The following is a 16,973-nucleotide window of genomic DNA, read 5'->3' as shown; positions in this document are numbered from 1 at the left end:
GAAAAGCTGCTCAATCTCTCCAATGATCAAGGAAAAGCAAATTAAAATAATGGGACAATATTACATATAAGAAATATGTAAAAAAATTCATAAATCCAGAGTTGGTGAGGATATGAAGAGAAATAGCACTCACACATTGTTGCTAAAAATATATATTGCCTCTTAGGGGGCAATTTAAATTTAACATATATAAGCACTTTGACCCTAAAACTCTATTTCTAAGGCTCTACTCAATACCTATACAAGTATATGATTTGTAATAACAAAGAGTTGATGTAATCTAAATTTCCACCAATGGAGACTGCATTTACTATAAACACACTCTTCCAATGGAATAATATATATCCATTAAAAATAGTAAGTTGGATCTGTATCAAGTACCAGTTGTACTAATTAACCACAATACACCTAATGCAAGCAAATTAATGAACAATATATGAAAAGCAACCTTTCACATATAAATTCAATTTTTAAAATACATACATATATGTGTATATACACAGAGTAATATACATACATAGAAAAAGATCTACAAATATACACAGCAAAGTATTAACAGTAGTACATGTGAAGAAGGGAGCCTTTCTTTTATATTGTTTATACCCTAAAACGACATATATCATTGTCATTTAAAATAACAGGTCATTTATTGGACATTTTAGACAATTCAATACACACTGAAAGAACTGAAAAAAATAAATGAATAAGTTAAGTATGCCAAATGTTTCCTACCTCTTTAGGAATAATAAATTTGTCAATCTTTCCTTCAATACCTTGAAGCCGGGCAGAAACTGGGGTCAGTTTGGCAGTCCGAACAGTTTCACAAAGTACGTGCCGACAATATCTGTTTAAAAGAATTTTTTTTACAGTTCTTAACTCTAGGAAAGGCAGTTTGAAATGTATGTACATTTTTAAATGTCATTCAACAACTTTAATAATCTTCCAAATTTGAAATAGTTATATAATTCTAATTTGCTTGAAAATAAGTTATATATTAGAGGTATATAAAGTACAGATAGGTATAAATTTTAACAAATAAAAACAACTTTAAGAGTACTAGAATAAAACTCAAAACAGTATTTTTATTATTGAGTAGAAAAGTCCTTTATTTTTAATAAAAGATTTTAGAAATTTTAACAAAGAACTTTCCTCCTCAAAAATTATAAAAATACTGACACAATGACAGAAACCATAAAGAAAAATACAAGTAATCCAACCATGGAAATTTTTTTTTTTTACATATTTGCAATCACAAGTACAACTGAAAAACAACTGGGAAAAATAAGTATGTATATTTGTAATGTCTAAAAGCTCTTTAAAAATCCGTAATTAAAATCATCAAACACCCCAACACAAAAATGTACAGGGGATTAAAAAAAAACAATTCACATACAACAAAATACAAATGGTCTAGAAACATGTGAAATGATACTCAACCTCCTTAACAATGGAAAGATTGCCAATTAAAGCAAAATTTTTTACTTGTCAGAATAGCAAAAATGAAAAAGAATGACAATAGACAATACTAATAAAAATGGGGGAAAATACATTATCCAGTTGTGCAAAGTATAAATTGGTACACTCTTTCTGAAGGGTAACTTGGCAATATGTCTAAAAATATTAGGCATACATCACAATAATAAAAGCTAAAATGCATTGAAATCTTAACACAAGCCAATTCTTTTAAATACTTTCTATGCAGTATCTCATTTAATCCTTATAAGAACCTCATGGATGCTATTTCTGTTTTAATTTTATAGATTTTTAAGAAATAAGGCAATTGTCTAAGATCACATAGCAGGGAAGTGATGTCAACAGGATTCAAACCCAGGTCTGCCTTACTCTATAGTCCCTAATCATAAATACTAGATTATTGTATATATCCTTAAATATCAATCTCATCTTTAGGACTTTATTAACAGAAACAAGTGGAAATTTAAATAAAAATGCAAGGGTTGGAATTTTGATTGTTTATATACTTAAAAACAACAAAACAAAAAAGGAAACATCTTTCTTTCCTTCTTTGAACAAGTATTTATTGGGTACGTGCTACATTAGAAGCACTGTGTTAGATACTGAGCTACAAGAGTAAATAGGACAGATACAAAGGCACTCAAGATCTAGTTGGCATGGAAAGAGAGAGAGGTAGGATGAACAAGGATTGTTCAAGGATTAACAGTTTAAAAAGCATAGTAACTGTGATGATAAAGCAAATTCAGGGTTTTGGAGAACACATGGCAGAAGCATCTAACTGAAGAAAGGACTTTGTAGAGAAATAAGCACCTGAGGCTAGGACCTGCAGGAAAAACTGGAGTTAGCTAGAAGAAGAGAAAGGAAAAGAGAATCCAGACAAAGAAGTAGTCTGCAAAAGCCAGGAGATAAGAAAGAGTACTGCAGCTTTGAAGAAACAAAACAACTTCAGTATAGCTAAATTTAAGGTATGAACAGATACAAATAAGAGATAAGGTGGGAAAGGAATATAAGGACTAGCTCTTGAAATGCCTCATAAACCATGTTGGTGAGTTTAAATTTTATCTTAAGGGCAACCAGACATCGCTGAAAAGATTTTCAACTGGGGAGTCATCTGCCCAGATGTTGACTCCGCAGGTATAAAAAGATTACTAGAACAGTGATTCTCAACATTAGAATTAGAAATAGAACATATTGAAATCTGAGAAGCTTTTGAAAACTTCTGATGCCCAGAGACTGTTGGTTTGGTATTGGTCCTAAGTTATCTGTATGTTTAAGCACCTAAAGTGTTTACTGCATGGAGTCACAGGCTCCAGTAGCAATTTGGAGACTGGATTAGAGGGAGCAAGATCCAAGGCTGTTGAAACATTCCAGGCAAGTTGACAGTGGTCTGAATAGAGTGGGGACAATGAAAAGAACTAAAATTAAACTTCCAGCTATAAGATGTTTGGAAAGTATAATCAACAGAACTTAATTGCTAACTGGGTGTGGTAGAGTTATACATTAAAGAATACTGCCCACAAAATATTTAGAAAAAAGAAGGAATTGACAGAAGAATTCTATTTTTATATTTTAAAACTTTCTGAAATTTTTAAAATATATATGCATATATATGGAGAAAAATCTAGAAAAATAGTAGAAATAGTTAACAATTGTCATCTCTTAAGGATACATTTACAGAAAACCTTCACTTTCCACTTCATACACTTCTGCATTATAAAAACTTCAAGTGACAAGTATTACTTTAAAATGAAAAATTGTTATATTTAAGGTAATAAGGAAAACTTTCAACATTTTGAAGAATTTGTTAACAGAAGTCTCCCTATCTTCTTTTCTATGATTAAAAGAGGCTCCAAGATAGAGTTGATTGCCTACTGTCCAGGCTCAGACTTCCAACAGTCATAGTTGCTATTTTTAAAATATCTTTTTAAAAAATTTTTTATTTATTTATTCATGAGAGACACAGAGAGAGAAGCAGAGACATAGGCAGAGGGAGAAGCAGGCTCCACTCAGGGAGCCCGATACGGGACTCGATCCAGGATCCCTGGATCATGCCCTGAGCCAAAAGCAGATGCTCAACCCCTGAGCCACCCTGGTATCCCCTAAAAAATCTTTTTAATTAAAGTATTATCTACATATGAAAATTAATCTGTTTTACCTATACAATGTGGTAAATGTTAGTAACTGTGTACAATTCTGCTACCACAACCATCATCAAGATACAGAACAGTTTCTTCACCCTAAAAACTTTTCTCATTCTCCCTGCCGGTTAATCCCCTCCACATTCCTGGCCCCAAACAACCACCAATCTGCTTCCTATCACAATAGTTTCACCTTAATGAAATCACATTGTATACAGTCTTTGTGTTTCACTTCTTTCACTTAACATAATGACAGTTATCCACTTTGTTGTATATATTGATATTCTATTACTTTTTACCACTTGGGAAGATTCCAAGGTACAGATATAACACAATTTATGTATTCACCAGTCGATAAACATCTGAACTGCTTCCAGTTTTTTGCTATCATGAATAATATTGCTACAAACATTTGCATAAATGTCTCTGTATGCACATATTTTTTCATTTCTCTTGGATAAATTTCTCTTGGAGGATTTCTGGGTTGTATGGTAAGTGTATGTTTAACTGCCACACTTTTCCAACAGGTCTGTACCATTTAGCATTTCCATCAACAAAATAGGAGCGTCTGCTTACTTAAATCACTGATACTATTTTATATAGTCTAATGTAAAGGTTTCCAAAAACTACCTTATGATTTTAAAAAGCAAATTAAATTATCTAATAAAATCTGTATGTAAATATTTTAAGTCCTATAAAAATATATAACCTTTCCTAGATATTATCATTAGCTTTATTTTTTTAAGACTTTATTTATTCATGACACAGGGGGCGGGGCAGAGACATAGGCAGATGGAGAAGCAGGCTCCATGCAGGAAGCCCAATGTGGGACTTGATCCCAGGTCTCTGGGATCATGCCCTAGGCTGAAGGCAGACACCCAACTGCCCAACCCAGGGATCCCTTATCATTAGCTTTAAATAAGATAGTTAAACTACATCAAATTTACCTATTAATGATCTCCTTTTTGTTGTATTCTTACCTGAGCTGCTCAATTTTCTCTGGAGTAATAGGATCCTTTCCAAAAACATGGTCTATCTCTTCATAAAGTTTTTTCTGAACCTCTTCAGAGGTGGTTAAAAAACAGATTGCCCAGGTGCACACTAAGTAAAAATGTATATTAATAACAATGAAAATAGCAAATTCATAGTTTGGGTGTAGAATAAGATAAAATATACTATTTTTTTCTTGTATTTTCTTTTCTGATATGGAAAATACATACATGCTACCAAAAAAATAAAACAAGATTGTTCACAAGATTTGTACTTCTTTGAACAGAACATGAATATTTATATAATACTTCTAAAGAGATCTGCAATTTCTTTCTTAAAACTGGCAAGTAACTGAAGCCAAAAATGCATTTTACCTTCAGTTAAACCATAATGATAATAAATAAACTTCCTTATCTGGAGGAGTGTTAAATGTTGATAACTGTAATGGATTGTCTGGTTCACCCAACCTTGTGTAATAAAAATATTGATTTATCAGTTCTTTCAGGAGACCTAATGAAATGATTCATACAAATTAAAGTAGCAGGATATTTACCTATATATACATCAATATTCTAAATTTTTATTTGCAATGGTAAATACACTGGATCAAGAATGGGCACTGGTTATTGCTTAGGATAATGGTTTTCAAAATCACTTGGGAATCGGCTGATGGCACAACCCCACATTCAGAGATCCTTTTCTTATTTTTTTAAAGATTTTATTTATTCATGAGAGACAAAAAGAGAGAGGCAGAGATACAGGTTGAGGGAGAAGCAGGATTCCTGCAAGAAGCCTGATGTGGGATTCGATCCCAGATCCTGGGATCACACCCTGGGTCAAAGGCCGACGCTCAACTGCTGAGCCACCCAGGCATGCCATAAATTCCATTTAAAAATATATATTTTTTAATTATTTGATAGAGCGAGTGCAAGTGGAAGGGAGGAGCAGAAAGAGGAGATGCAAACTCTGTGTTGAGCAGGGAGCCCAATGTGGGGCTAGATGTGGAGATCGATCCCAGGACCCTGGGATCATGACTTGAGCCGAAGGCAGACACTTAACCGACTGAACCATCCAGGTGCCCCACCTAAATTGCATTTAATCTCTAATACCTGGACATCTCTAGATGTCAAAAAAAAATTTTTTTTTAAGATTTTATTTATTTATTCATGAGAGACAGAGAGAGAGAGGCAGAGACACAGGGAGAAGTAGGCTCCATGCAAGAAGCTCGATGTGGAACTTGAACCTGGGAATTCAGGATTATGCCCTGAGCCAAAGGCAGGTGCTCAGCTGCTGAGCCATCCAAGCATCTCTAGATGTCAAAAATTTTACAAAGAAGAAAAACATAAGGGAAGTTTACATTTAAAAAAAAAAGATTTTATTTATTTATTCATGAAAGACACAGAGAGAGAGAGAGAGGCAGAGACAGGCAGAGGGAGAAGCAGGCTCCATGGAGGGAGCGTGATATGGGACTTGATCCCGGGATTCTGGGGTCACACTCCAAGACAAAAGCCGCTGCTCAACCGCTGAGCCACCCAGGCATCCTGAAAGTTTACATTTTTAATCATTGTTTTTAAACAGAGAATTGGAAATGAAATCCTTCAAATGAACATAATTTTTTTTATTTCAAACTGATGTTTTAATACTTCCTTTAGCATTTTATATTAGTATATTTCTATAAACATACGCAAATTTCTATAAATAACCATGTGAATGAATGGTACTTTGCTAAACTAAAAAGCAGTAAGGAAACTTAGAAATATATCATACATTTTAGAATTTTAAATAAAAGTCACCTTCAATTCCACCAAGAGAGGAGTTCTTTTAAATCGTGATTTCTGTGGCCTATATCCTCTGTTGGTAGACCTTAATAATAGCAAACTGGATTGGAGTCAAAGTGAAAAGCTGCAGCAGGAAATTGAAAAGCTTGCTGCTCTGGTTGGAAAGGTGTCAATAGCAGTTCATTTTAAAGGCACTAACTAGAATTCACAATCCATAAACTGTGTCAAGAAATTTATGGCAATGTTCAGAGGTGGCATAGAGCACCTGGGGTGAAAAAAAAAAAGGTAGCTATGTGAATCAAGCCTTTCAAACAAGAATAAAAAAGTCTAAAAGAAAGAAAATTATAAAGAGGTCTTGCAAACAATGTTTCCTTTATTTTACCTGTGTATATTTTATAATCTATCTCAAAAAGAAATCTTACTTACTTACATAATAAAAAGAAATCTTACTTACATACTTACATTTTGCGGTTATTATGCAACTGGCCAGAGAAAATATCATACTGTCTTCAAGGATCTAGGAGAGGAAACTAAGTTTAGAAAGTGTAAAATGTAAAGTGGCCTGTATTAGACCCTACTAAAATAACCTATAGTATAGAATTAGGGTCAAGGAAAAGGAAAAAAGCATAGTATTTCTTTACAATGTTTTCAGTTAAAAAAAAAAAAAAAAAAGTAAAACACAACCTAAAAACTGCATTGGCTTTTTGATGCAATAAACATTTATTGGTATTATCACCGGCTCCTGCTCTGTGTTTTGCAAACAAACTGGCTCAGTGCCATCTTTCGGGCTTGGCCTGGTGCAGCAACGCAGCCTCACGAACAGTAGAGGAGAGGCTGCTGCTGTCCTTGGAGTCTCACTCAGTTTCTGCACCTTCACACATCCAGAAAACCATTCTATGAAGACTTGTACGTGGAGAGTGGGCAAAAGATTCCCACCATGAACAGGTGTGGAAATGATGGCTCCACTCTCATCCTTGGCCTGACAATAACACAAACAAGTAGCACGCCGGGGGTAACACAGGCGCTCTGGGAGCAAGCCAAGCTGCCAAACCTAGTCATGTAAGTCCTCCTCTTTTATGATCGGAGAATTTGATTCAATATTTGCCTACCCCAAAGTAAATAATACACAGTTGCTTCAAAGAGCTAAGGAACAAGAGACCAAATACTTGTACTATTTATGGATGATGTACAATAAAAGAGAAGCCATATTAGGAGGGCATCTGGATTAAAGTGAATTCAAAGCACATTATACATGTATGATCATTGTTTACTTGATAAACATTTAACAATCACATCACCTGTTGGTCATTAAGGTTCCCTTGTACTAAGGAGTCAATGAAAATATGTTGGCTGAAGTTCTTTCCTTTTCGTTCTTTTATGATTTTCTTTAAAATAGATTCCAGTTGCATAAGAGCTTAGAGAAGAAATACAAAAAAGATTTTAGAATAAGCATTTGTAAAGACTGAACTTTTAAAAATATTTCTGTACAATGTTGCTGTGTGCAGAATAAAACTTAAAAAAGAGTAGTAACCAACAATTTTTAAGAAGCTCATTAATATTTAGATTCATCAACTTTTCTTTTTGCTAAATTTTACATACAAAAATCTTCATAAACTATATATGTACAATTTAAGGAATAATTATAAATTATATGCTATCACCATATTATCACTACCCAGGTCAAGAACTAGAACTAATGCCTGCACCTGGAAAGCCTTCACATACATAAACCTCTCCTTTGATACTGTCTACTTTCCTTCTAAATTCTGCCCTCTTAACTCCACTCTTTTCCCACATCAGGAATTTAGGGGGGGAGGATCCCTGGGTGGCTCAGCGGTTTAGCGCCTGTCTTCGGCCCAGGGTGTAATCCTGGGGTCCCGGGATTGAGTCTCACATTGGGGTCCCTGCATGGAGCTGGCTTCTCCCTCTGCCTGTGTCTCTGCCTCTCTCTGTCTCTCTCTCTCTCTCTCTCTCTCTCTCTGTCTCTCAAGAATAAATAAATTAAATCTTTAAAAAATAAAGGAATTTAGGGACAGAAACAGATGTGAAATAATCAGAATTGTAAATTTCTGAAACCAAAAAGATATAGGATAAATAACTGGTATCCAACAGCCAAAATTATCCAGGGGTCATTCCTCGGTCTCCATCTTACTTGACCCGTCAAGGGATTTGATGATGTTGATCAAATACTCTCTAGGTGTTAAGATTTTCATTTGGATCTTGGAATTCCATGCTCTCCTGGACCCCATACCTTCCCCTTCTTTGCTGCCTGCTCATTTTCAGTGGCCTTTTGATGATTCCTTCTCATTTCTCAAACTTCTTAATGATAGAATGACCAAGGTCAGGACTGTTTTTGGACCTCTCTTCTTTTTCTATTTACATTCATTACCTTGATGGTCACTAGTCTCAAGGCTTTAAACACAATCTATGGACTGAATACTCCTAAATTAATATTTCCAGTCAGGATCTCTTTCCTCTGAACTCCAGATTCATATAGCTAACAACTAATTTAGCATCTCCACTTAGATGTCTGAAGCCTATTAAACATAACATATGCACAAATGAACTCTTGATCTTTCCCCTCCCAAACCAGATCTTCCCAAGTCTGCCCCATCTCTCTAACAACCTCATTTTCCAAATATTCAGGCCTAAAACCTTGGTGTCTCCTTCTCCCTTACATCATACAACTAACCTGTCAGCTAGTGTTGGTATTCTAACTTCAAAATACAGAATTACTCTTCCTTACTTTTTCTGCTGCCCACCACCTAGTCCGAGTCACATTGTTTCTCTTGCATGGTTCATTGCAACAGCCCCTGAATTAGTCTCTCTGCTTCTGTTCTAGGTGCTTATAACTTATCACAGCAGCCAGAATGACCCTTTAAAAACATAACTCAGATTGGGGCACCTGGCTGACTGAGTTGGTAGAGCATGCAACTTTTTTTTTTTTTTAAGATTTTATTTATTTATTCATGACAGAGCAAGAGAGGCAGAAACAGAGGCAGAGGGAGAAGCAGGCTCCATTTAAGGAGCCTGATGCAGGACTTGATCCTGGGACTGAAGGATCACAACCTGAGCCAAAGGCAAGTGCTCAACCACTGAGCCACCCAGGTGTCCCAAGCATGCAACTCTTGATCTCAGGGTTGTAAATTAGAGCCCCGCATTGGATGTAGAGGTTACTTAAAATTAAAATTTTTATTATTTTTTCTAAATAAAATCTTAAAAAAAAAAAACATAACTCAGATTATAACTGCCAAGACTTTCCAGTGGCTTCCTATCTCATAGTAACAACCTAGTCGCACAAAGAGCTATCCCCCCAGTCTTTCTGGCCTCATCTCTCTACTACTACTCTTGTGACTGACTTTACTCCAGCCAAAAAGTTCCTTGTATACCAAATATACCAGAATCCTACCTCAAGGACTTTGCAATTACTATTCCTCTACATAGAATCTTCTTCTTTGGACATGTGGATAGCCACATGATCTGCCCTGAATGGTTTCCTTATGTCTTCCAAGTGTTAGCTCAAGTCACCTAATCTTACTGGGGCCCTTCCTAATCTTTTTTTTTTTTTTTTAAGATTTATTTATTTATCCATTCAGAGAGAGCGAAGAGAGAGGCAGAGACACAGGCAGAGGGAGAAGCAGGCTCCCCGCAGGAAGCCCGATGTGGGACTCAATCTCCGGTCTCCAGGATCACACCCCGGGCTGCAGGCGGCGCTAAACCGCTGTGCCACGGGGGCTGCCCGAGGCCCTTCCTAATCTATTTAAAATTGCAACCTCCCCATTCCTAGCACACCCTATCCTCCTTCTTGATTTAATTTTTCCATGGCCCTTTTCATCTTTTAACATACTATTTGGTTTACTTATTTAGATTATTGTCTGCCACTTCCCACTAGAATGTGGTACCACAAAGGCAGGCATTTTTGTTTTGTTTTGTTTTGTTTTGTTCATGGATATCTCTCCAGCACCAAAAATATACCATAATATTATAGATATTCAGTAAATAGTTATAGAATTGCAGGAGTGTAACACATTAGTGATTAAAATGAAAAATTAGGGCAGCCTAGGTTGCTCAGCGGTTTAGTGCTGCCGTCAGCCCAGGGCTTGATCCTGGGAATCCAGGATCGAGTCCCATGTCGGGCTGCCTGCATGGAGCCTGCATCTCCCTCTGCCTGTGTCTCTGCCTCTCTCTTTCTCTCTTTCTCTGTGTGTCTCTCATGAATAAATAAATAAAAATCTAAAATAAATAAATAAATAAATAAATAAATAAATAAATAAATAAATAAATAAAATGAAAAATTAACACTGTGATGCAGTGGTTCCTAACTTTGCTACAGATTGGAATCACCTAGGAAGCTTTTTTTAAAAAAAAAATCATAAAGTAGGGGCATCTGTATGGCTCAGTCAGTTAAGTGTCTGACTCTTGATTTTGGCTTGGGTCATAATTTGGGTAGAGAGATCCAGCCCTGTGTTGGGCTCCACAGTAGGCACGGAGTCTGCTTAAGATCTTCTCTCTCTCCTTCTGTCCCACCACCCACTACTTTTGCTTTCTCTTAAAAAAAAAAATTGTAAAGTACAAGTCACACCTCATACCAATTAAATCCAAATGTTTAGGAATGGAAGCTTGATGTCAATATTTATTATTTTTTAATTATTTATTTATTTATTTTGTAATCTCTACACCCAGTGTGGGACTGGAACTCATGACCCTGAGATCAAAAAGCCCATGCTCTTCTAACTGCACAGCCAGGTGCCCCCTATATTTCTTAAAACATTCAATGTGTAGCAAAGTTTGGGAACTATTGCTATATATTCTCAACCTTACCAATATATCAGAATACTCTGCGAAGCTAGATATATCATAGATATATCTAATGCCCAGGGGGCCTCTCTCTTAGACTTTGAATAAACTGGTTTAGGGTGAGGCCTGATCTTCAGGGTTTTTTTAAGTTCTTGAGGGGATTTTAATGTACAGACCAGGTTAAGAATGACCCACTTAAACAAAGGATGCACTGATTCAGCCATGGTATCCTACTCACATAAATACCAAAGAATCATTTTCTTTCTTTTTTTTTTTTTCCAAAGAATCATTTTCAATAAAAGTTCAAATTTGATTTATGCCAGTGTTAAAACCTAAGGAACATAACATGTTAGAAAAGCTACTTTTATTTAGAATAAAAGAATATAAATTATTAATTTTTATTTTGTATTAATTGAACCAATATTTGTGAAATACATTTTTTATTAAGGGGAATTAGTCTTAATGCATCCATCAAGATAATCACAAAGGCAACAAAAACCAGAGTGCAGAAAATGTGTCTGTTAAATTGGTTTTTTTGGGTTTATGTTGGACATCAAGGAAATCACTAGAATGGTAAGCCCCATGAGGGCGGGGAATTTCGTCTCCTACACACAAAACAATGCCTACAACCCTCAATAAACATTTATTGAAAGAATGAAGGATGAGAATACTGGGGAGCAATATGATTATATATGAAAAATAATCCACTGTTCCAATACAGCCCATGTATTTTAATTTACCCTGCTTCTAAAAAAAAGGATTGAAGCAGGTCAAAATAAAGGTATTAAAAGGATTACAATAATTGAATTACTGACAGAAGATATACAACTAAAATAGAATAATTTTGTGGAGTCATCTTAAACTAAAATTGCTTTTTTTTTGTTAGATTTTACAAAGTTGTAACTAATGCCCAACAATTTTGAAAATATTTTTACTCTTGTTATAATAGCAAGAATTGTTATGTTGCTACATGTTTTACAAATATCTATACAATATTTTAGTTGGTATTATTTCTTTAGCAATTCCTATCTATATTGTTGGACATTTAGATCGCTTCTGGTTTTCTATTTACAGAAATAGCACGACAAAAAAAATAACATTTTTCTTCTCTTCGATAATTTCATTCATTATTTATGTATCTTAATATGTATTATCAAGTTTGCTTTCCTAAAACTGCACCCTTACATTTTCCTATAGGCTATACCAGCCTCATTCTAGAGTGAGTACTAGAGTTTCATTTACTGATTCACTGCTTTTACCTCTCTTTTGTTTAGGAAAAACCTTTTTAATATAGGAAATGTAGGAGAAAAACATAAAGACAGAAAATATACATGACCTATAATCTCATGATTCAGAGAGAATCTTATTAAAATTGGGGCACATATCCTTCTGTCATTACTATAGTTTAAGAGTGGCAAAACTTACCATCTTCATATTGTTTTTTCCGAGTAGTACTTTTATCAAGTGATCCATCTAAAAAGCCTTTGCCAATCTCAGACCAAACCTGAAAATAGGAAAACATACCTATTATCTAATAAAGTAGATTTTTTTTAAGTAATAACAAGCAATCTCAGCCAATAATTGAGGAACTCCTATCTTACCAACAGATGTGATAATTAAGCTCTCCCTTTTAAGTGGGCTGCATAATAATTTACTCCATAGTCTCTGAGGACAGAATACAACTATATTTTAATAATTTCAGTCAGGGTACTTTAAAACTAATTATAACTAGAAAGTCAAAAGTCTCTTTTCTTTAAAAGGTGTAGGAATGGGGACTAAAAGGACATGGCAGTGGAGCCAATATTCAACTTTATTTTAACAGTGGATAAATCAAATTCATAGGGAATTCCAAGTTTTCACTTCATCTATGATACAATAAGCATTGGCTGAGATTCAGAAAAAAGGTTAAATATTTAGTTTAAGGTTTAGGGATAGTAAACAATTAAACAGAATTCTAATTATTTCAAAACTGGATAATTAGTTCCTGAAAAAACCTTAGCTTATTGAAAATTTGTGAAAGAACATAGGGAAAGGATACAATACTCATGCTAAATATTTGAATAATTATTAATAGTTAAGAGTCCTTAACTCTTACCTTACAAAGATATATGGATTATGGATTTTTTAAATGTGAAAATTTAAATTATTAAAAGTATTAAGAAAATGTAGAGTAAATGTTTATATTAGGATTACCCTTAAAGCAAGAAAGGAGGTTTTTGTTTCTGTTTTTTTATGAGCAGGGGAAGGGGCAGAGGAAGAAACAGACCCCCACTGAGCAAGGAGCCTGACACAGGGCTTGATCTCAGGACCCCAAGATCATGACCTAAGCCATCCAGGTGCCCCAGGAAAGAGAGCATGACACAGAGCAGAGGGCAAAAATTCATAATTCATTTAGCTACTTTATCCCAATGACAAAAAGCTGAACAGATTGAAAAATCAACAAGTCTTCTTGGACCCTAAGACAAGAGAAGACCCAGGGATTAAACAAACTGAGAAAAGAGGAAGACAGGAAAGGGCCCGGGATTAAAGAGACACATGAAAACAGGGAGTTACCTCTTACCAGAGAGAGACCCACGAACAGAAACCACCTCAGGAGCCAGTTCTGGGGTAGGAAAACCTGAACTGTAATTAACTGCTGGAGGTTCAGTGCACACAACTTTGAGAATTAAAACTCCAGGGAGACCCAATCATAGGCCAGACTCCCCCCCCCCCCCCCAAATATTGTGAGATTTACCTCAAAGAGCTCAACCAGGTTCCCACAGTTAAAACTGAAGAAATTCCCCTTGGGCTTCTAGCAGAGGGACTGAAAAAGGAACCAATTTGAAATAAACCAGAACACTCTATTCTTCCTAACAAGGCCTGCCCTCAGAGCCTAACCTGCTGGGGTTTTGTCGGAGCCTAACTGCCTGGGACAAGGGAAATATCCCACTCCAGTCAGGGCTAGTGTTTCATGTGGAAAAAGGAAAGTACCAAATTCCAGCCCACTAACCATCCTGTCCCACCTAAATGAAGAGGAAAACCCCCCGGAGAAGCCCTTATGAAGTTCACAATCCAGAGGCACAGGCTCACTAAAAGACTGACACCTAATCATAGGACTATGGGATGCTCTCCCTTTCCCCACACCTCACCACCACATTACTAAAGGCCTATTGACACCAGTTTCTTTTACATGGTATATCACATACAGCTATCAAAAAAAAAATTACAAAGGGCAGAGGAAACACAATTGAAGAAACAGAGCAAGCATGAGAACGTGGATATGGCAGGGACATTATCAGATAAGGAATTAATTAAGTAATTAATTTAGGGCATGAGAGGTGGGGGGGGAGTGAGAAAGATAACCTCAAGCAGGCCTCACGCCCAGTGTGGAGCCCAGCTCTGGGCCTGCTCTAACAACCCTAAGACCACAACCTGAGCCAAAACCAAGAGTTAGATGCCCAACGACTTAGCCATTCAGGTGCCTCCAGGAATTTAAAATAACTGCTTAATATGTTGCTAAAGGTTCTAAAGGATCCTTAGGTAAAGGATAAAGTACACATGCAAAAACAGACAGGCAATGTAAGCAGAAAGATGGAAATCCTAACAACCAAAACGAAATGCTAGAGATAAAAAACACTGCAGCAGTAGTGAAGAATGCCTTTCACAGGCTTATTAGTACACTGGTCACAGCTTAGGAAAGAATCTCTAAACCAGAGGATATATAATAGAATCCTCAAAAACAGTTTCTTACAAAACTAAACATACTTTTACCAGCAATCACACCTCTTAGTATTTACTCAAAGGAGTTGGAAACATATCCACACAAAAAACCTGCACACAGATTTTCACTGCAGCTTTGTTCATAACTGCCAAAACTGGTAAGCAATCAAGATACCCTTTAGCAGATGAATGGATAAACCGTGGTACATCCTGACAATGCAATACTATTCAGTGCTAAACTAAATGAGCTATCAAGCCATGAAAAGACATGAAGCTTAAATGTAAGTGAAAAATATGTAAGTGAAGGAAGCCAATCTGAGAAGTCTACATACTGAATGATTCCAACTATATGACATTTCTAGAAAAGGCAAAAAACTATGAATACAATAAAATGATTGGTGCTTGCCAGAAAGAAGGGGCAGGAGGTGAATAGACAGAGGATTTTTAGGGCAGTGAAAATCCTTTATATGTTATCATAATGATAGATATACGTCATTATACATTTGTCCAAACCCACTGAATGAACAATACCAACTGTGAACCCTTGGAGTAATTATGGTATGTCAATATATAGGTTTATCCTTTGAAAAAAATGTACAATTCTGGTAAGCGATGTCCATAATGGTAAAGGCTATGCATGTGTGGAAGCAAGGCGTACACAAGAAACTTCTGTATCTTCCTCTCAATTTTTGTTTTTCTTTTGAGAGGGAGAAGGAGAGAAAAAGTCCTAAGCAGGCTTCACACCCAGCACAGAGCCCAATGTGGGGCTCAATCTCACAAGTCTGAGATCATGACCTGAGCAGAAATCAAGAGTTAGATGCTTAATCAACTGAGCCACCAAGACCCCCTTTTCTATCAATTTTATTGTAAATCCAGAATTGCATTTAAAAATAAATGCTTTTAAGCCCTATAAATGAAAACTGAGATAAAAATAAAGAGCTCTTGGGATCCCTGGGTGGCGCAGCTGTTTAGCACCTACCTTTGGCCCAGGGCGCGATCCTGGAGACCCGGGATCGAATCCCACGTCGGGCTCCCGGTGCATGGAGCCTGCTTCTCCCTCTGCCTATGTCTCTGCCTCTCTCTCTGTGTGTGTGTGACTATCATAAATAAATTAAAAAAAATAAAAAATAAATAAATAAAGAGCTCTTGGGCTATCTGGCTGGCTTAGTCAGTAGAACATGCAACTCTTGATCTTGGGGTCATGAGTTCAAACCCCACCGTGGGCACACAGTTTACTTTAAAAAATAAAGATAAAATTTTAAAAAATAAACAGCTCTTTCTGATTAGTAAGAAACACATCAGTAGGAATATAGGCAAAGGGCATAAGAAAGTATCCTACAAAAGAAGCACAAGTGTTCAATAAAAATATTAAATGATGTTTAACCTTATAAACAAAAAATATAAATTATAATCATGTAATAACACTTTTGACTTATTACATAGGCAAATATTTAAAGGACCAATAACTCTAAATGTCAAGGAAAGAGCAACTAGCGTTGGGAAAATAATTGGAACAATGTTTTTGGAGGGGCATTTCAGAAACACAGTATGCAACTATATGTGAGGAGTACATTTTTCAGTTTGACATCTGGAAATCAGTATACATTCTACAATTGATGGCATCTCTCAACTGTTGTCAACCAAACAGCAGTCATGATGCAGTTGTCATTGCCTCTGCATGTATTAATTGGTTATTATTCCTGGTGGCATGATAGAACAACAGCGACACTGTGGTGCTGCAGATATTAAAAGATCATTTGAAGAAAGAATTTAAGTCATGTTTATGGTCTGAAAACTTTCCTTTGACAACTTCTAGTACTGTTAAAAGAATACCACATTCCAAAAAATACATAGTTTGAATTTACTCAAATCCAAATTGAGACACTGCACAAAATAACTACCCTGTATTTGTTAAATGTCAAGGTCAGAAAACAAAGAGAAACTGAGGAACTGTTCACATTAAAGAGGTCTGACTACAGAAAATAAAGAAATTTGAATATGGGCTATGGATAACAGTATTGTATAAATGTTTAATTTCCCAAGTTTGAAAACTATGTTGTCACTATGTAAGAGAATACCCTGTTTTTAGGAAATACAG

At 35.8% G+C, this 16,973-nt stretch overlaps 1 protein-coding gene across 2 annotated transcripts in view; it reads right to left on the bottom strand.

The window, feature by feature from the left end:
* The window catches only part of LOC129522884 (cytochrome P450 20A1), a 67,611-nt gene that overhangs the window by 17,979 nt on the left and 32,659 nt on the right, over positions 1 to 16,973 (bottom strand). For both annotated transcript variants that reach the window (XM_055345397.1, XM_055345396.1), the window contains 5 exons: positions 12,602 to 12,680; positions 7,678 to 7,793; positions 6,842 to 6,896; positions 4,592 to 4,712; positions 733 to 844 (listed from right to left, as the gene is read on the bottom strand). In XM_055345397.1, coding sequence (XP_055201372.1) covers positions 733 to 844; positions 4,592 to 4,712; positions 6,842 to 6,896; positions 7,678 to 7,793; positions 12,602 to 12,680 — 483 coding nt within the window. The remainder of the gene's footprint in view (positions 1 to 732; positions 845 to 4,591; positions 4,713 to 6,841; positions 6,897 to 7,677; positions 7,794 to 12,601; positions 12,681 to 16,973) is intronic.

The sequence above is a fragment of the Nyctereutes procyonoides genome, unplaced genomic scaffold (genome assembly GCF_905146905.1).
Source record: "Nyctereutes procyonoides isolate TBG_1078 unplaced genomic scaffold, NYPRO_anot_genome, whole genome shotgun sequence".
Taxonomy (NCBI): Eukaryota; Metazoa; Chordata; class Mammalia; order Carnivora; family Canidae; genus Nyctereutes; species Nyctereutes procyonoides.
This window is presented reverse-complemented; position numbering and strand designations above follow the sequence as displayed.